The 21,073-nt window shown below is 38.7% G+C and overlaps 1 protein-coding gene across 1 annotated transcript in view; it reads left to right on the top strand.

Moving 5' to 3' along the window:
- Positions 1-21,073, top strand: part of PCNX2 (pecanex 2) — a 151,856-nt gene that overhangs the window by 89,680 nt on the left and 41,103 nt on the right. Inside the window, exons 22-23 of the mRNA XM_057407050.1 lie at positions 5,654-5,763; positions 8,336-8,464. Coding sequence (XP_057263033.1) covers positions 5,654-5,763; positions 8,336-8,464 — 239 coding nt within the window. The remainder of the gene's footprint in view (positions 1-5,653; positions 5,764-8,335; positions 8,465-21,073) is intronic.

Raw genomic sequence — 21,073 nt, 5'->3', positions numbered from 1 at the left:
TGTTGATGCAGGCACTGAAAGAGAAATCCTGACTATCTGGCAGCTCAGCATGCAACTTGCTCTGCTCATTTTTTATCTCTGCCTTTAGTAAAGATTTCTGGGGAGATGCAGCTTTGGCAGGAGCCATGCCTATGAAGGCTTCACTGAAGAGGCTGGATCATCTGATTTATTTCAGTTGTCTGGCCCTCTGCAAATTAAGCTGAATAGCTTTGATCTTGTCCTTTTTGACCACTTTGGGAGATATGGGAGATGGCTTCTTACTATACCACAGGCTCTTTCCCTTGAATCTTGCTGTCAGCTGTCAGTGTAGGAAGAAGCAGCATTTGCCATGAGCAGATCCAGGACTGTTAGGTTTTATCATTGTCTTATTGTCATAATCCTCATCATACTTACTTCTGGCTGATGGTTAACATTTAACTTCAAATGTAAGGCTTCTGAGGCTTGTTACTCAAACTGTTTAAACCATTCACATTTTGTACACTGTCAATGTTAAGCGCTGGACATTGTGTTTCAGGAATATATTCCTCAGAGGTTTCATCGGAGCCTTGGACTGATTATATTTTGATCCTCTTGTATGTGTTGCATTAGACAATGATCTTGAAATCCCACAATATAAAGGCTTCAAATGTCTGTAAGCAGGTGCAAATAAAGGCAGCCTGGAAAGTATTTCTTGTAGATTCAAACACAATGCTGTTCAAATACACCAATAGAATGTCACAATGACTTAAGGCACAAACTTTAAAAACCTTTAATATTTCCAGTAAACTTTGTTTCATAGGATCTTATAAGTGAAGCTTGTTTTAAACGATATTAAATAAAGACCAGAAAGTTAATGATTTGCAAAGCAAAACCATGAACTGGAATAAAATTGTTCCACTTACGTTTAATTTCATATCCATAAACACATGCTCACAAATTTTCCTCTGATGTATCTTAATTTTTATTGACACGCAAAAAAAGAAAAAAAATTTGCCAGAAGCTATTAGAATTTACTTCCAAAACTTGGAGCTACCAATTGACCAGAATTAGCTTAACATGAAAAAATTAAATACTCTCTAGTATCTGAGAGCCTTGAGTTCAAATCTATCTCAAGTTCTCAGGATCTGAATGGAAATATAAAGAAATAAATGTTCAAAGCAGGAAATAATTGCTTTCCGGATTTAATTTTTTTAATCTCTCAATTTTGTGTTACACACAGAGCATATAGCCATATGTATATGACAGTTATTTTTGTTTAAAACCAATTTCTGCATCCAGTTTTTTAAAACACAGTGAAATTCAAGCTTTGCAAGAAAATGTTAATGTTTATGCATTATTTAGTCCTAGTATTGCCAAGGAGTCTGCCCACACAGAGTCCCAACAGATCCTAAAAGGATAGAAAGGCTGCCAAAAGCTGAAAGCGTTGTGTTGTCTCCATCTTGCATTCAGTGTAATTTAAGTTCAGATGTTAATCTCTGCCTACTTTATTGAAATCTTCCAAACTGAGAAAAGGACATCACATTTTAATGATGTTTCAGACTCCCAAAATCTTCTTTCTTTATGTATGTTAACTAATTTCCATTAACTTCTACTTTGTAATGTTATTTAAATTTGACCTTTAAAGATAAGTTGTTGCCTTTGTTTTACTTATAGACATATAGAATCCTAGCTTATGTGCCAGAGGTATGTAAAGGCTTCAGAACTCAGACTTAAGCATGATTAAGATGATAAAATGTGTGCATCCACATAAAATAAATATGAAAGATGGATGCATGTTCTGCTCTTCAACTTGACAGTAGTGGGAAGATGCTGGTTTAAATTCACTGAATATCCTGATAATTTAAATTCTTTATCAAAGACTTAAAACCTCTTTACTGTGCAAAACTGTCACATGAGTAAAGATATCTAGGAAAATCCGAACTTTATGTCCCCTAAATAATATATATTTTTTTCTGCTTAGTGAACTCTAGAAAACATGGAAGATCTAAGAAGGCTTAATAAAAATATTCTTTTATAAATCATCCTAAACTGGGATGTAGAAGACCTCAGCTTTTATACATGTTTAAAGAAGTTGTTAGAAAGGGTTAAAAGTGCAGTTGTGCTTCAGGTTTTGTTTCCTACTTTCACTTTAGATGGGAAGGTTTCCTTTTTGTATCTAGCACTGTTTGGTAAAAATTATCCCTCACAGCCTCAGGAACAAGTTAATCGCCCTCATTCAAACAAAACTTCACTGAGGATAAGTCGTGTATTTCACAGGACCACAGAAGGACTGAGAAGTCCCATGCAGGTCCCATGGTAGTGTTTTTGTCGAGTTTGTTTAAATGTACCCCTAATTAATTCTTCACTACTTAGGGTGTCTTCATTTCTCCATGCTTTCCCACAGGTCTTACGAGCTTACAGTTCCTGAAGGCTGTACAGTAAGGACCAAGACAAAGAAGGCATTGAGTGCCTCCACCTTCTTGGTGCCCTTTGTCACCAGGTCCTCTGCCCCATTTAGCATTTCCCCAGTCTGTTTTTGCTGATATATTGTAGAAGTCCTTCTTGTTGCCTTTTACTTCCCTCACTGGATTCAACTCCAGATGGGTTTGGCTTTCCTAACCCTTTCTAATGCTATATAATTTCTGCCCCCCCCCCCCCCCCCCCCCCCCCCCAAAAAAAAACCCAAAATTGAAGATTTTCCTTTTTAGCTGGTGTCTTAGAGTTATTGAAGACTGAAATGCTGTTCTAGTTGAAATGAGAGTGACTGTTTCTGAGGATCAGCTTCCTTCTATTTATGAAGGCAATTTTTAGCAGCTTCAGTTTCCTTCTGTGAGGAAAGCTGAAGTGCTTTGTGACTCCCTGGAGTTCCTGTATCAGATATAGGAGAAAACATATTGTAAATTGGGTAAAACTGACAAGGAGAAATATTTTTTTCAGATGATTCAGGCAAGATAAAAGGGAGAAAATTTAAAGCCCAGTCCCCACCCTTCCTAAATCTCTATAATTTAGTTGTGAGAGATCATCACCTTTAGCAATTATAGTTAGATGTGTAAAATGCTAACGACATGTTACCCTAAGATGCTCTACAAAACATGTCCTGGAAGCAGTGATTTGAGAATTAATAGAGTCACTTGACATCTCTTAATGAAATCAGTAGTTTGAAAATCACACATTTCCAGGCCTTTAGGTGCACTGTCACAAGGCTCCCAAAACCCAAGAAATATTCATTAGAGTGTTCTTCTTACGTTTATGTTTTGTGAATGGAAATGAGCTCCATTGCCTGTCTTGTAGAAACATTAGCCAAGAGGCACATGTTGAAAGAAACAACATCAAGTTCAAGCAGTGGTGGGTGTGGAAGTAGTAGGGCTTGTTAGAAGCAACAGGGAAGCTGGGCTCCATGGCCTGTTTAGCAAGAATGTGTAAATATTAAAGAATGATTAAAACAGTGTAATGGAACAGGAAGCCAGAAGGGTTTCCTCATGGATTTGGTTTCCTAGCAAATGCAAAACGTGAATTTTATTTGAGGTTTGAAAACCTTTTGATGAACCCAGATATTTGAGCACAGCTGGAGTGATTTGTGGCTTTGTGATTTCAATCTGTAACAGTCAGAACTTTGCTGGTTGTGCTGCAGTTTCCAATTTTTGAGGTTTCAGATGTGAGTCATCAGCTTTTTCAGCCCTTCACTTAAACATTTTAGCAGATAAAATTTTTCTCACGGCTGCTTATTCAGACATTTCAGATAAATCAAAATTAAGCAAAACAAAGCATCCCCACAACCTGCCAAACAGGGTTCAAATAAATAAAAGCCGATTCTGTTTCAGTTCAATTTTACTTGCATACTTTATATAATGTTGTAGTTTTCAAGTCGCATGTAATAGAAAACAAAATTGCCAAAATACGTATTTCTCATAGGTAGGGGTAACCAGAGCGTGCCTTAAATCATAAGGGCTTTTTTTTTTTATCAAGGCTTTGCTGGTTTAAAATAGTATGCCTGTGCAAAATCTAATATAATCCATATTTTGCATATTGCAGCTAACTTGAGTCATGCCAAAGCACAGAAAGCATGTGAAACGCTGTTTGCATCTCGACTGGAAGGCTGGAATTTGAGTTAGTGTGACACTCTTTAAAACAGGAGTTAGCAGCTGCTGCTGTGATCATTTGGTAGCACAAAGACCAAAACACATTTATGCTATTAATCAGTCTTACTTCCTTCCCAATTAATTTGCAATTATTTACAACATCTCATAGAGAAGGTCAATGAAACATCTTAAGTGCACTGCCATTGTGGATACAGATGACCAAGTGTTACTTAACTGGGTTACTTAACTGGGCTGGTAACTTAAAGACAGATGAAATGAGTTAGCCAGCGAAGGTGCATCCTCTCTGACTACCAGAATACTACTAAATGAAGTGTGCCTAGAACCATGCTCTATTCTTGAGGCCAGCTGTCATGGGGAAGCTTGCGTCCATGCTAATAAACTCTCCCAGTCTGTATGCAGGGTGGAGGTATGGAACTGCCATCTGGAAACAGATCATGGAGGGTTTTCACTCAAGAGGATACCTGGGGATTGTTTGGAAGAGTGTGTGCTGAGCTAGACCAAAACCTTCCCAGGGCCCTTTCTAACAGTTTAGCAACATGCACAATACCAGTGCCCAGGAACATTCCCTGGAAGCATTTTATATATGTGTTAATGTAGCCTCAGTGTCTATCAGGATGTTGGCAATGTCTTTGTTTTTGTTCACTCAATTGAAAATTTACTGTAAGAAATGAAACATACTTTTGCTGTATGAGCACAAAATATTGCATGTACTCCTGTTTCACTGTCGACTTGTTATGTGTGTTTAGCACTAATGCCTATTGACGGCCAAATCTTTCCTGACACTTTGTCAGGAGCCTACTCTGCAATAAGAATCTGACGGCCCAATGCCGACAAGACATAAGATCTGTTTTGACCTGATGCCAACAGAGCTGGCCGAAAAAAAAAATATATCCTAGGGAATAAGTACACATCATTCTTCAATCAGAAACTGCTAGTTGCAGGACCAAGCATATTTTACAGGAAACAGAAGCAAATTCAGTGTGTGTGTTTCAATTTGTCCTGCACAACAATAAAAATTCATATTAATACAAAGTTTTCATGGTAGGATAGATTTGATCTTGAAAATGCAGCTACAATTCATGTTTAATGCCAAACAAATGCTTACGTAGTGATGGTTTGTCCCATCGATTCAATAAATTAATACGTTGTGTTCTTGAAAAATGTCTGATTTGTGCATGCAGAGCCACACAGAGCTTCATCTGTTCACAATATCCACTTCCTGCTGGAGTCTTCTCCTCTAACCTTCTGACGGGTGGTATGATAGATGCAGTGAATATCAGAACCTGTTTTCCCACTTTATAATTAAAGCAGACATAGTTTTGAAGAAAGGTAATGTGGGAGCTACCTCAGAATGGTGGTTAAAAATGTACTTTATTGCAAGTTTGAATTTCAAATGAAGAACGTACTTTGGTGCCTTTGGTGAAGTAATGCCTTAATTGCCTTGAAAGCTAATGATATGATATAATTTATCTATTTATCTTGCATTCATTCTAGGGCACAGTTCTAAAAAGTGTCACTTTCAGCCATGAGTGTTGAAACTTTATCAGTGCCTAAAAAAATCACCATGTGTTACTCTTGTCTTTTTGGTTTTCCAGCTGTGGGACCTACTGCAGAAGTTGCAGTTCATCATGACATACATTGCACCCTGGCAGATTGCCTGGGGGTCGTCGTTCCATGTTTTTGCCCAGCTCTTTGCAATACCTCATATCCTTTATAAATTTGTTTTTCTTTATTCTTAAATTCCTCTTCATGTTTGTAATTGATTTACAGTGTTTGAACAAGGTGTGAAATTCCTAGATAATTTACTCTCAAATGTGAAAAGGCTTGGAGCATCTCCTGAGAAATAGTTTTCTCTCTGTCTTGGCTGCATGGGATCTGAAACTGGGAAACTGAACTCTGACTCAAACTGGTCTGTTTATGCCTTCTCACTTCCCACCCAACCACAGCCCTCAGCACCGACTTTGGATGCATCCAGAAAGAAACTTTGTGATTGATAAATTAGCTCCAACTTGGGTGGACTTCTATGTATGCAGAAGCTGGTTCTGTAAAGTGCAGGACATATGGCTGACAGAGCTCTAAAAAGTTACTTTCTCAGTTGCTTCTACTTGGTATCTCGGGTACAAATTCATTTCAGTGAGCCAATTTCTGTTGCAACTGTCCTAGTTTTTTATTCTGTTTCAGAAGCAACTGGATTTTAGGATTTCAGTGTACATTTTTTACTGTGGTGCTGAGAAGCATTCTTCTTTTTAACACCGCCATTCTGTTTTATCAGTAACAACGTATGTCCATCAACACTAAGGCAGTCCTTCAGAAACAGGAAACCTGGCTTGTGACATAGAGTAAGGAAGTAGGCCTGTTAGGTTTTGGTGGTAATTTAATATTTTTTATTTAGACATAATTAAAGTATTGGTGTAAAAAGGCTTTTTTTTTTAATTGCCTAATAAAGGCAAATTGGATGCTATCAAATAAAACCCCCCTGATGACAGATAATTGCCCACTGTACTTATCAACTGTATGTAAGGGAGACAGGTGCTGTTAGTCGCTCTCATGACACATTTACATATATGAAACAGTTAAAAATCACTCTTCACAAGTCAGATGGAAAATGCCTTCCAATGTGCATTTAGTAGAGCATTATGTCTTTCAGCAAAAATAAAACTGTTGCTACTGATTATGTCTTAGACACGAACACTTCACAGCGGAGTCATAAATGACTTATCATGGTGGCAATTTTTAAATCAAACATGACATTAGAGCTCACTTTAGAAAACATGATTTGCTGTCCCTATCTGTCCTCCTTGTTCTCTTTTCGTCTCTTCAGTTCCCATGCTTCCTTTCCTTATCTGACACTTGCAAATGCTTGTTACTCTTTCACAGCCAATGCTGGTTATGACTACAGTGTAATGTGACAGTTGAACTTTTTTGATGCTCTGTGCTCTCTGTTGCTTTTTGAACTTCAGACTCAGAGGGCAGCTCATTTTCCAGTCTCGGTAATGCACAAAGACACCCTTCCAGGCCACTTTCTTTTAAAAAGTTTGAGTGATTTGAGGAGGTATTTTAGCAAATATTCACAGGTTGCTTTGAAAGCATGGCTAGCGAGCCTTTTAATAGAAATATGGTACCACAATGTGCTGCATGTGTTTAAAATGGTTTTTGTAAAGTCGAGAGAGACTTTATGTGGGACACATAAAGGGATATTTCTTGTGAGGGTAGGCTAAAAGACTATTGTTACTGGGTGATTTTACCTTACTTTTAGTTGGAGTTGCACTTGATTGCTGTACTTCAATAGTGGCTCCGTCACTTCAATTACTTCAGTTGATAGCATCCTTACTTAGCACCTTCCTCCCAAGAGAGGTGTAAGGAAGGACAACTGGTCTCTTATGCCATTTTGGAAACCTTTTTCCTGAACTTTCATAAGCATGGTTTGAATTAATGAAGAATTAAAGCCTAGCATTTCATTTACTCAGGTTGTTTTAATCATGTTCCTTTAATTTGTATCTTTTTCAATACCCTTATCCATCTCCTAACTTGCTTTCCAGCCATCTGAAATAATGACTTTAAAGTAAGCTATGGATTCAGGCATTCATTATGATGTTTATGTGTGGTACTTACCATTTCCCTCTCCTCACCTTCTCATTTCGTATGTATTTCAAAGCATGTGAAATGCTTAATATTTTTTACTTTTCAGTCAGCATGGAATATTAATTTGTCAGTAAGAATTAACATGAAAGCATGCTTTTAAGCCAGCAGGCTGGATTATAGAGGCATAGTTGTTTCTCCACATACTAGGTTATTCCAAAGTAAGCAGAAACTCACAGAACAGAATACCAGACACTCTAGGAGCCAGACTCCAGTGCAGAGAACAAAGAATTTCCAAGAAAGTGCTATCTGGGGGAGGGCTTTCCTTTCAGCTTGGTGTCAGGCTCTGGAAAGGTGCTTTGTGTTACAGAAGGTACACTAGGCAGTGGGAAAAGGGCATTTACTGCTCTGCCCACGCTCAGGATCTGTCCTCAGGCAAAGATTAGACAGGGTCAGCCAGTTAATAACATATTCTGTTCAGACATGTCACCTCCATTATAGCTGTGTAGCATTGAAAGCCACCTATTACATGTTGATAATTGGCTATTTGGCACTGCTTGCCTTTTCCTTCCTTACCTTACCACCTCTTTGGTGTGTAAATAAGAACAAAAGCACAAAAGCGGTTCAAAGAGCTGCCTCAATAGTGGTTTAAATGTATAACTAAATAATTTCTGTTACCTTAACTTGCAGTTTTCAGACTCTGCTATGCTTTTTTTTCAAACCCTGGCCACCTCAGTCTTTTCTACACCGCTGAGTCCATTTCTTGGCAGTGTCATCTTTATCGCATCATACGCAAGACCGATCAAGTTCTGGGAGAAAAACTACAAGTAAGACTGTTCAAAAAATTTCTATACTTGTTATTTGTAAAGGTTTTGCCCTCATTAGTTTCATCTCTGGAGGTATTTTTCTTTCCAGAGATGATCCTTAAATTGTAGCGTATGAGAGGTTAATCTTTGAACCTTGATTCTGGTGTTTTACTGTTTCATGATTATTTGGTTATTCTGCAAATGTATTTAAGAAATTATCCTTATGTTACAGATGAGGTGTCATGTCGCATTTATTGTACAGACAGACAGTAATGAAGCTGTGAAAAAAAAAAAAAAATCAGTAAAACTCCCACTTGTCAGCCTTTTTGGTCTTGCCTAGCTAGTGTTGGCAACTAAATCTGTGAAGCCTTTGGCACTAGAAGTCAGGCTGCATTAATGCATTATATACTATCCTGATTAAGTGTTACCATTTGAGATGTGGCAAGTAACTCTCACAGTGAAGTGATGATGAGTGTGCATTGTTATTCTTGCTTCATCTGGTCTAGGAGTTCGACTTAAGAATTGGTTGGTTTTGTCAGATTGTAGCTGTCATTCAGTTTGACAAGGACACAAACACAGAATATTGAAAACATTGAGTAAAGAGCTTTTGCTCCTTCTGCCCAGAAAGACTTAAAAGCTCTTGGTAACTGGGATCTAATGGGCTTCCAACAAGAGTACTGTAGACCTGTAAACACTTCCAGATGGAGGTAGTTTTTTGCAAGGAATGAATGAACAGTCTTCAAGGTTAGGGACTGGATTCAATAATTAAGGGCAGGGGGAGGGTGGTAGTCCTTAGAGTCCTGTGCTCTGGGCAGTGTGTGAGCTCTTCACCCCCTACTAACATGAAACCAGGCTTGGAGTAACTTACTGCAGCTGCATAAAGTGAAAATTGTATTGGCCAAATTAGGACTTGGCCAGACCAGTGAGAAGTGCTACACTTACCCCACTTCCTGTGTTGGTGCCACTAATGTATCTGAGCACCTCAAGAGAATTCAAAACTAGAAATTACAGGGATTATTTTTTCCCTTATTTACGGCAAAGGAGTTTGTTTGATTTTGACTTGCATCTGTGAGTGCGTATGTACTCATCTATAAAGGAATTACTCAGACAAAGCCAAATCATATAAAGAGGCTTTTGAGGGGAGCTGAGTTTTGTATACTGGGGCCAAATCTTAACAAAATTCTCTTACACATCTTTTTTTGAGGGGTCAACGGGTTCATTATTTCACAGGAGTGAAGCTGAGGGGAGTCACGGAAAGGCAGGACACTGCCACTAATCCGACAGACTAATTTACATTTTTGGATGGAAAATTTGAACATTATTAAGTAGGAAGTGGAGATTTTAACATCTGCTACATTTTACTTCAACCACAGTGTTTTGAAGGTGTTTCTAGATACCAGTTAGCGAATCAAACTTGGTTGTAGGCACATCACTTCCATATAGCTAGGTTAGCGTAGAATCTGTATGTTATTGTAGGTAGAAATAGAACAGAGTGGTTTAATTTAATTTTGGTTTGTCTAAGGCTTTTGGAATGAGATGAACAGAAGATATTCAAAGGAAATTTCAAAAGATGGTTGATGCTTGATACTTAGATAAGGGAGGGGTCTTGTTTTCATCGTTATTGATCATCTGTGACTCCCACTAAGGGAAGTGAAGAAGTTGGTGCTAATAATTTCTGAAAGCAAAGCTAGCTAATTATTACCCATAAACGATAAAACTTCAAGCGCAAAAAAACCTAGCCATTTTGATACATTAATCTGCCACTGTTCCTTCCAAAATAAGAAGTAACTACAACTTCGCCTTCGACATGAATGCTTAAATTAGACTCTGTGGAAAAAAATCATGCTTTGTTTATAAGAAATTCTAATTTATCTTTTGTGATCTTCTCACATAAAACCACAAACTTGCCCCTCATAAGCCTTTCAGAAGTGGAAAACAGGCCCGTAGAAGATTCAGACAGTCATCAAAGTGAAATAAATGTTTGGCTGAACCTGTGGTATCCCATAATAGGCACATGTAATGATTTCTCCTAAATTTATATGAATTTTGTATCTAGGTGATTCTCCCTTGCCTGATTTCCATTTCAGTATTTCGTTGCTCACATGAAGAGTTGACCAGAGTGAGAATTGAACTGAAGAATTCCTGGTTCACTGAAGGGACACAGTGAAAGACAGAAAAAGTCAAGGGAAGGGAGTAAGTTTGTATTAAGAATAGGCAAATTTTATATGGAATACTTAAATATTTGAATTGAAATAGGTCTTGCTTTACTGCTTTAAATCTTGACCTTCAACATCTGAAAATTCAAAGGGATGGCATAATTGCTTTCTTTCAGAGCTGTGGAGTTAAATAGGATCAGGAACTTGAGCTGGAGTGGAAAGTTGTTCTGGCTGCTGCACTGATCTGTTTTTGGGCTATGGTGCCCTCCGGCCAGATGTGCACTGAATTCTCAGGTGCTGTAAGACAGAACACACAGATGGAGAAGTTGGTGTAGAGCTTTCCTTTTTGGCATGCACATGTGCAGCTAAGGGTATTACCACAGAATCATACAATGGTTTAGAGTTGGAAGAGACCTTAAAGCTCATACAGTTCCACCCCGCTGCCATGGGCAGGGACACCTTCCACTAGACCAGGTTGCTCAAAGCCTCATCCAGCTTGTCCCTGAGCACTGCCAAGGGATGGGGCATCTACAAATTCTCTGGGCAGCCTATTCCAGTGTCTCACCACCATCATAATGAAGATTTTTTTTCCTGATACTGAATCTAAATCTCCCCTCTGTCAGTTTAAAGCCATTCCCCCATGTCTTGTCACTACATATCATTGTAAAATGGAAAGTCGCAGGTTAGGTACAGCGCAATCTGAAACACACTCATTTGAAGCAGAAGTTCTGGAAGATTTTTTTATTATTTATATTTATTATTCAGTAGCTTTATATAGCTTTTTTTGTTTTGCCTGCTTTGCATACTCACTTTCAAACACTTCCTTGCTGTATTGATGGCTACATTAAATTATCTCATTTATATTAGCTACATAAAAACTCATTTGCGTTTATATGAAGTAGAGGTAGTCAATTCCATGGTTATATCTTTTATAATTTAAACTCTTAATTGGACTAACTGAAAACAGTTTTGATAAGCAGTCTAGATAGCAAAACATCACGGTTTTGTTTTTCTTCCAACTCATAAATTAGGTTACCTTTTTAGAGTGTCATTTCTGTTCATCGCTATGCTCACACTTAACTGCTGTCAAGCAGACTTCATTTTTTCTTTGTTTCAGTTAAGGAAAACTTATTTTTGTATCTCATTTGGGCTAACAGTGTGAAATGAGATGAGGAAAAAACAGCTGGTTCATTTTCTGTAAAGTGAATCCAGAGTTGAAGCCTTGGACATTGGCAGTAGAAAATGCCAAGTTTATTAATAAAGCTGGGCTATTAAGCCAGTAGCCCAAGTGGTGAACAACTGTTCCGTCTGTTCCTTAAAGTGTTGGCTTGATTTACTCTACCTGAGTGCACATAGACATATCTTGCATTTCCAGTGATTCATTTAGTCCCATTTTTCTCTGCTGGCAGAAGAGTTTGATTCCTAAGGTTTCTGACTGGGCATCTGCCACTCTAGATGATGTGAGCTGGAGCTGAAAGTCTTAGAGAATTAAGATGATGGCTTGTTTGTTTTTAAAAGGAGATGGAGGAACTCAAGTGGGTTGGAAAAAAAAACCAACAATCATTTTGACAGTAAGCAAACTGTGAAATTCCTAGTAAGCTCTTCAAAATTCAGGAATCACACTGTGCCTGTTTGCGCTCTTGCAGCGTGTGTGCAGAGCATGGGTGTTCTTCCCTGCATCAGCAGATGCTGTTTGTTTATAGTGTGCACTTTGGTACTCACTGCATGCAGAGCCTACATGTAACTGAGGTCAGAGATCTTTTCTTGGGGAAAGAGAAGGCTGGCTTTAAGAAGAAGAAAAAAATAAGGCAATAACAAAGGTGAGTAAGAAAGAGTTCCTCATGCAACCACTTATTTACAGCTTCTGCTGACATTGTTGAAAAGAAAAGGGTGTGAAATCAGAAAGCTGGCCTGCTGCTCATGAGCTGGTTGCCTCGTGGGAGTCAAGATATGAGACATTTTCTGTCTTTCAAAATAATTAAAGATAAAAAAATTGATGCAACACCAGCTTTGTGCTGGCCTTAGCCTGGGTCCTGCTTCCCAGTTTGAAGAGTCCTGGTTTAGTCTTTATTTTCACAGGTGTTGGAGTGATTAGGCTGTAGATGTCAGAAAGAGAAGAGGAAATAGCAGTAAATCTTGTTTAATGTATAGGCACTTTAAAACATAAAGTGTTTGTTCAAACACTGTTGTGCTATTCCTCTGCTTTGCTTCTTTTCTTAAATACTTGGTCACACTGCAGCCTGACCCTGTCCCACTCCTCCCTTTGTCTTATCTTGCTTCGTATCTTGGACATGGCAATGGACAGAACAGAGTAGGAAGTTTACTTTCATTCCCCAGTGGATCTAACCGCTGGATCACATTGAGTAGCCTATTCTCTGCTGCAGCTGTGATTTGTCACTGCCAACAGCAAACTGCCATCAGGAATCTGGAGATTTCACTGCCTACAAGCCACTCATCTCTCCTGCTCATTCCTGTTTGTGTTCTTCTGGTTCAGCGCCTATTTTGGGGTAAGGCACAGCTTGCATTTGCTTTGAAGGGTCTTGAGTGACTTACAATGTTATGTAACTAAATTAGTTTAGAGACTGTGATTAAATTGCCAGATATCTCAGAAGAAAATTACAGGACACTTCTCTATGTTTGAGAATATGTGAGCAAGCCTTTCTTTTCTCAATCTTTTTAAATATCACTCTGTTACTGTTCCGGTCATTGTGGTCTGGAAAATAGCCACCTACAAGGTTAATACAGCTGGGAATGGAGGGTGAGCAAATCTAGTGAAACTGATATTTTCTTTTATCGTACAAGCTCACTTAAACTGCCCATCATGGACAGCCTACAGGTGGAATGGGAAGAATGTTCCCAGTGTAGATGTCATTTGGGTTGACCCCATGTTATGCATGTGTGTGGGAAAAGGAGCTGTGAAAAGTCATCTTCTACTCCCTCCCTTTTTCCCATAAAATAATAGGCCTTCTACTTCCAAATGCTTATTTTAACACATCCTGGTGCATCTGGTTTCCCTGTGATGCTGCTCATCTGTTACAGCTGCTAAGACCCCTGTTCTGAACACAAGATGTCATTCGCCCATAACTTTCCATGGGCCTTCTTTGGGAGCTGCATGTTCAGACCTTTCTTGTTCTCTTTTTTAGGGCTGTGTTTCTTTTTTTTTTTTGGTCTTTTCTTGCTATGTTGTTTGATTTTTCACATGTTTGTAGACCTCCATAGTGGTGATGTTTACAGAGGAAAACTGCAGCAGATGTTTATAGTTCACTAATGCCTTGGACATTGGTTTACAATGAATACATTATAGAAATGTACATTAACCTCTGAAGTCAACAATCACAGCATAAGTCAAGCATAGGAGAACCATTTTTTCCCCCTAATCGGCAGGAGTTTGTGTTAGCCTGATTTCCTCAAATATCACTTCAGAAATGTTGTTTTGACTGCTGTCACTGCCTGTTCTCCTTACTTAGAGTTCAAACTTTTCTGAATACTTCCAGCGACCTGGCATGAAAGCCACATTGCAACCATGAGGTTTAGTGTTCATTGTGATCATTTTGGTTTCTTCTGAACTGTTTCTTTCTCTGCTAATTTTTGTGTTTCTCTCTAGCTGCTTCTGCTTCTATACTGTCTTTTATGAACTGACCAGAAAGAAGCACTGTATTCCAGTTGCACAACTTCAGAGTGAACTGAGATCCTATTTCCTTTGCTATTACTTAGTTTTATGAATGATAGCCCCTTTGATGGCTGTGGCTGTTTTAAGAGAGGTCTTCATTGAGTTGGCCTGAGAGCTCCTTCAGGCTTTTATTGAGTGTTAAGTTAATTTAAAACTGGGAAAAATAGTATAAGTAAGTATCAGTGTGTAGATAAGACAAAAATGGGTGCTTATTAGTACCTGGGACTTACAAGTCAAAACAAGTAGGGCCAATGAATGAATGGGTTTTAGTCTGAAGTTTTTGTATGTTGTCTTCAAATTAGAAGAACTGCTTTGTCCTGCTTGCAAAGCATGTAGAATTTGATGAGAGTCTTTCTGGAGACTTCGAAGGAATTGAGATCCTTGAGCATCCAGCCTAGACTGGTACTGAGGGATGTATAGGCCTAGCTTGTGTGCCCACAGCTATAGCATTTCTACTGACTGTAGTGGTACTTTCTGCCTGGCAGTGATGTAAAAGCTGGAATGTTAGCAAACTGCTAATTTTTTATTCTACTTGCAGATTTCCCAATAGAGTTTTCTTTTTTTTTTTTGGCAGGGGAGGGAAATGTTCCCTCTTGAAACAATGAGTATAAACTGGCCTTTAGGACGTTGTGCCCTATTCTCCAGGTGCATGTGGCCATGGTTCTGGCACTGGGGGGGGAGAATAGAGAAAACCAAAATGTTTGAAGAACAAGGAAGATTCTTGTCCATCCTTCAGCCTTAGTTCTTTAATAGCCCTCTGAAGTTACTTGTTATTCATTAGACTTGCTCATCTTACTGTCTTCTCAAGAACTTTCCCTGTACTGCCTGTCTACTTTACACCTTCACATTGCATACCACCAGTACTACCCATGGGCTTGTACCTGCAAAACTTGCCTGGTTTGGGAGTCTTTAATCCCTTTCAGCAGGGGTGTGGGGCTCTGAGGAGCAACAAAGCCACAGCATTCAGACGTGGGAGGTATTGCTTCGAGTAAAGTGCCAAGCTAGAAAAAGCCTTAGTAGCAGTTGCACTCCCCTCAGCATCTTGAACTGTGTGTGTGTGTGCCCCTTTGACCACTTGCTGTAGCACAGAGATATGCACATCTCTCCAAACCAACCCTCACCTCCACTTGACTCCATGTGCAGAGTCACACTGAACTGTGAAAATGCAAGGGCTGTCTGAGAAAGGATGGGTGAGGAAAACCAGGCACCTTTAATCCAACAGATCTGATATTAAAATTAAGTGTTCTCTGAGTTGCCAAGAGTTTCACTCTCAAGGGAGGCTATACAAAATTCAAGTTGTATTTTAACTGTTCGGCAGTATCTTCTTAATGGCAACATCACTTCTTCTCAAATTTTGCCCCTGGCCATCAACAAAACAAATTGAGGCTAATTGAATAGGAGCCGTATGTGTGATAATTAATTGGGAGCATATTCTGATTCAGTGCTTTGTAGTTCCCTGCTGAGTTAAAGACGGATTCACAACTCCAATTCACTGAATCATTCTAAGAGGACAGAATAAAGACAGAAGGGAGGCATCAGACAGAATGCGTGCTGAGACCAGGCAGGAACACAAGCAGAGATCAAAACCACAATGGGATAAATGAAAAGGGAAAGGAATGGGGAAAAAAGGAAAATGTGTGCAGTGAAAAATCTGAGAGGATAATGCAACAGACATCGATAAGCAGGAGCTCAGACTTATAAAGAAAATCAGGAGCGTGATATAAGAGGACTTTTAAAGATATTTGGAAAGGAAGGCAGCAACAGGCATAAGAGAAGGAGGAGAATGGACTCGTAGAATCAGAAATAGGAAGCATGTCATATTTTGAGGGCTTGTGTGGATATACAGTGGCATTAACATTTTATAAGCTGTTCATCTAATGCTTAGTTTCCTAATTATGTAAATCTAATGAGATCAAGTAAACACATGAGATTTCTGTCATGTCAAATATTGGAGACCTGTTAAAATGGATTGACTGAATTTCCATAAGAATAAGTATTCTCAGCAAGCTTCCATCCCATACCCTTCAATAATGTAGATCACCTTCTGGTTTAGATTTAAGTGAATCAGACATTTAGGGGCAAGATGAGGTTTGGAGCACTGAACACAAACATTTGAGAAGAGGCATACTCTAGCAACTTTTGTCAAGATGTGAAGATGGGAAAAACTGAGATCACAGAGATGTTGCGCAAGTGTAACTGTTCTGACTGAGGTGATATGTAAATTGTGTACAGATAGCAGCTGGGAATATTTCATACTACAGCTTGCCCAAATCCTGGGTTGTCTCCTTATGTACTGGACCCAAACAGTCTTGGGGCTTCTAAAAGCAAAATGTAAAATAACTCTCACTTCTTTCTGTGATAATGCAACATACAGAATTATTGTCACCATTGCTCAGAATGGTCTCTAAAGCTTTGTACTAGTTGGGACTAAGTAAATACTGGATGAAAGCAAGAAGTTTGGGGATTTTTGGTGCTTGTTTTTTGTTTGCTTCTTTCCCCTTATTTTGAATCCTATGTCTAGAAGTGTTTGTTCTCAAAATGCCGGAGATTTTTTTTTCAGTCTGAAGAGTACTGTAAGAGACTATCATAATGACTGCTGTCAATGACTAACACTCTAAACAGTCCTTGCAGTGAAATATCTAGAGGTATTAAAATCCCTGGTTATGATCAAATTTTGTACAACTGCACAGTAGCAGTAAGATTTTTCTTGTTCTTCAGTGTAGTATCACTGATGCTATACTTGCAGGTTGATGGCACTGGAATGGCTTGGTGAGCTTCTGCTTTGACTCTCTTCATCTTTTGCTGAGAAATACATGCGTGGAAAAACCCTATAGTGAGCTAAACTAGTATTTCTGATGTAGGCTTTCTTTGTAAGACATCATTCACCAGTCTTTCTCTTATTCTTGTATTTCCTTACACTTTTGTGCCATCTCTACCTCATAATTTTATTTTTAAGCAGTGCCTTGCTCTGTGGAGTAAAGGAGGCAAACATTTTGGCCTCATTAGCTGAAGCAGCTGCCAACATTTTGGTAATTTTTTTTTTTTTTGCTGTCTGATCTCACTCTCTTTTTCTAATGAAAACTTCACCAGGACTTTTCTCATCACCTCCTTCCTATCCTCCAGGTCCTTACCATTTCTCGGGCTTTTGCCCCGTCACTCATGAGCCCATGAATTCATTCTGCAGAGTTCTTTATCCAGAGCTGGGCACAGTGGAGTACCTTTCCTATAATGTTTGTATTGGCTCATGATGGGAAAATCAGAAAACTAACACTCACATACACTGTTTCATATACATGGTTTTGTGTGTAATTAGTATATTTGCTTTTAAATTTAAAGTATCTCTATGAATTGCAGATAGTGACGTATAGCTGTGATGCATGATCCCATGCTAAGCCTCAACCTTACACGAATGTCAGGGTCCTGACCTTTTTTCACTGACACAAGAATGAGTACAAACATCTCTGTGCAGTTGGCATAATCCTTCCACTTGTAAAGTTTCTTGTATTGGTTAGTATAAAATACATGAAGATAGTGACTAGATGGCTTTCAAAAGGAAAAAAATACTTGGACGAGTGGAAAAAAAATAGGTAGCAAGGTAGGCAAATAAGACAAAAGCTGGGATATTGATGACAATTTGGTAAAGCACTAGTGAATATTTTAAATTCTGCAGATGTTTAAATAACCTAGCTTACAATAAGAGGTGAATTCCCCAGCTAAACCTTTGAATATGCATGTATGTGGGATGCTTAATCTATGTTTGGGCACTCATCTTCTTATCAATTTCACACCTCTCCCTATTGCTGCAGGAGTACAGAAACCTCACCTTAAGAAAAGGCTTAAGAATATGCCAAATAAACATGCTCAGTAGTATGAGCACCTAACAGCAGTATGAGCTGAGGCCAGCAGTATGAGCACCAAACCAACCACAAAAACACCCTGAAAACCAAACCCAAGGTGTCAGCATGCACCTTTTTAATCTTGAAAACAATTATTGATGATAAGATCTTCCGATGTTTTAGAAGGATGATTCAACAGCATTGTCTTTATCAACTTTATCTCTTAGCTTTCTCCCAGTTTCCTAGTGTGCAAGGAAAGTCACTTTTTATTATTGTTAGATGAAACACTAGAGCAGTCAAGGAAGGAGGGGAGGAAAAAAGCATAAAAAATAAGAATCAGAGAAAGTGATCAGGAAGGAGAAGTTTCTTTCGTTTTTAAGAGATCTTCATCAGTGTGAGTTAAACCTAAGGCATATCTGCCATGCAGTGGCCCAGAAAACATGGGTATGGTTATGCACGAAGGGGCTGTCACCCTTTGCTGTTACAATGACACTGAAATCATTCTTTGTTTTAGATGAAAGTGAATTAGAACAACTTGGGTGTCCTCACACTTCCAATTAGTAGCATCGTTTTTGCCTCTGGTGTCCTTCAAATATTCATGGATGCCTGGTTATTCTTCCATCTCCTCATTCTCCCTCCTGCCTCACTGTTGTAGCCTACTACTACCACTGTGTTTTAATGCTAAGCCTTCCATTTATAGTGCCAGCAGTGTAAGATTTTCACATGGAAATGTTGAAGGTTTTTTTTCCAGACTCCCGTGAAGAATAATAATAATAGGGCTGCAGCATAGTAGAGTTTCTGTCTTAGATTTGCCTGTTAGATGTCATGGAAAGGCAGATTAAAATTCATTGGGCATAGACAAAGAAAAACTTTGAATCTACCCTAGAAATGCATCTCTTGCATCCCCCAGAGAAGAACTGCTTTTCTTTTGTTCTCTTTCAAAGTAGAGATCCCCTACTTCACAGCAGGAAGCCTGGAACTCTTGAATTGGTGTTTTGGGGCAAAAAACAGCACCAGCAATGCAGATAGAACAGCTGCAATTTTATTTTTATCTTCTGGAAATAAGCACAGCAACAACCTTTTTTTTTTACTCCTCAAATTCCCCAATTCTCAACATCCACTGTATGTTCCCCAGGGTGCCTGAATCCCCCTCAGTCTTTTTCCTACCTTGCTAAGGAAACTGGGAGAGTAAAGTGAAAGAAGAAAGTCTTCCCAGGTTGAAAAACAAGGCAGTATTTTTGGACAATGCAAGTAAAAGTGACTTCATCCTTTTGCAAAGGGAAGCGATAGTTATAATGGAGTGAACGGTGCTATGCAAACCACTGGATTATCTCAGTGCCCATGTAAATGATGAATTGAAAGAGCATGAGATAGATATTTCAGGAACTAAGCAGATGTTGACTTTAAACAGTCACTTGCTCTCTCGGGCAAGTGCTGAAGGACCTGCACTTGATTTGCATAGAATAATGCAATTTAGGAAGAAATTCAGTTACTGAGCTAATTATCATCTTGGATGAGTGGTAACAACCAAATTTAAAGTAAGATTTCACTGGAGGAAAGCCCAGGTCATCCCCTGAAACACTTAAGGAGGTCCTAGTTGACAGTGAAAAGCCCAAGAGAAAAGGTGTCCCTGACTTGATCGTTAGGCACGGTGTACTGTAGTTTAATGTTACGCAAATTCCCATTGCCTTCGAGAAGGTCCTTTGGTTACTAATAATTGTGGAAGAGTTTTAAAGTCCAAAATGGATTATGTGACCAGATTTATTCAACCAACCGAGTTTCAGGAGAGGAGTTTGCTTTACACCTCTATTAACTTTGGTCTTAAAAAATAATAATAATAATTTTAAAAAAACTTCAAAATATGTCTAAAGATTTGAATTTTTCTCATAGCATCTGAAAAGGTAAATCCTTCCTTGTCTCATGTCCTGAGGCCCATATTTTAGCTGCTTAAGCAACCATGACTGTGCTTGGAATGGAAGTTAAAGCTGCAATCCTGGTTTTGTTTTGTTGGTGAGAGCAGTTCTGTTTCTTTCCCTTTTTCCCAGTCATGCTGCATTATCTGTCTCAGAGTGTCCTGAAGCACTCGTGATTTTCCTTGGTTGTATCATGCATCTTTCTCTCAAAGAAAAATAAAAAGGAAAGAAACGGAGCCAGAGCTGCATGCTGGGCAAAAGGATTCCTACTCATTATAGATTAGAATTTTCTGAAGTATTGCTTGATTTGTATAGGTCTCAATATGCCTCAAGAACAGAAATGCTTTATAGGTTGGTAAAAATTGGGGTGAAGAATAGTATTGGCTTGTACCTCATACTGCCACACTCATTTCAGAGGGACTGAAAGTTAATAAGGAGCCTCATAATCTTAAAACATATGCATTTGGAAATCAGCAGCATTTCTCTGCTGAGAATAGAAAATTGATTGAATTCCATAACCTAATCTTTATGCTTACTCTTGCATATGTTGCAATTGCAGGTGGATGTATATCAGGGTAGAAGAATTCTGACAACCTTTTGAAGTAAAATCATTCTTTATATTCTGAACTGCTTAGAAGGCCCTCTCCCCCACCCCACGTTGCCGTTTTCTGTTGCAGAGGAAATGAAAATTGCAGTTACAATAAGCTGAGCCAACCAGAGGCAGGAAGATAAATAATACATCAAATAAAATGCTAATCAGTGTAGATAATGTACTAATGCTAATTACAAATAATTCTAATTAAGGCTCATATTCTCTTCAACTGTATTTCTTGCAAAGTAAAGAACATGCCTTTTTAAAGCAAAAACATTGCTGATAGCAAGTGAAAGTAAAGCAGTTCTGTTCCTCTTCTACTTGTGGAAGCCTGTGTGCAATTTTTCTGTTGGTCAATTTTCCACAGCTTTTTGGGAAGGCTTTAGAGGGTAGATGAAAAGGCTTTCCAACATTAGGGACATCAATGACCTCCTTCCCCCAGTTGGCTTCAAGCGTGAGCTTA

The sequence above is a fragment of the Pezoporus wallicus genome, unplaced genomic scaffold (assembly GCF_028554395.1).
Source record: "Pezoporus wallicus isolate ANWC-B61680 ecotype Strahan unplaced genomic scaffold, APGP_CSIRO_Pwel_v1 scaffold_6362, whole genome shotgun sequence".
Taxonomy (NCBI): domain Eukaryota; kingdom Metazoa; phylum Chordata; class Aves; order Psittaciformes; family Psittacidae; genus Pezoporus; species Pezoporus wallicus.
The sequence above is the reverse complement of the archived record's forward strand: the minus strand, read 5'-3'. Positions and strand labels throughout refer to the sequence as shown.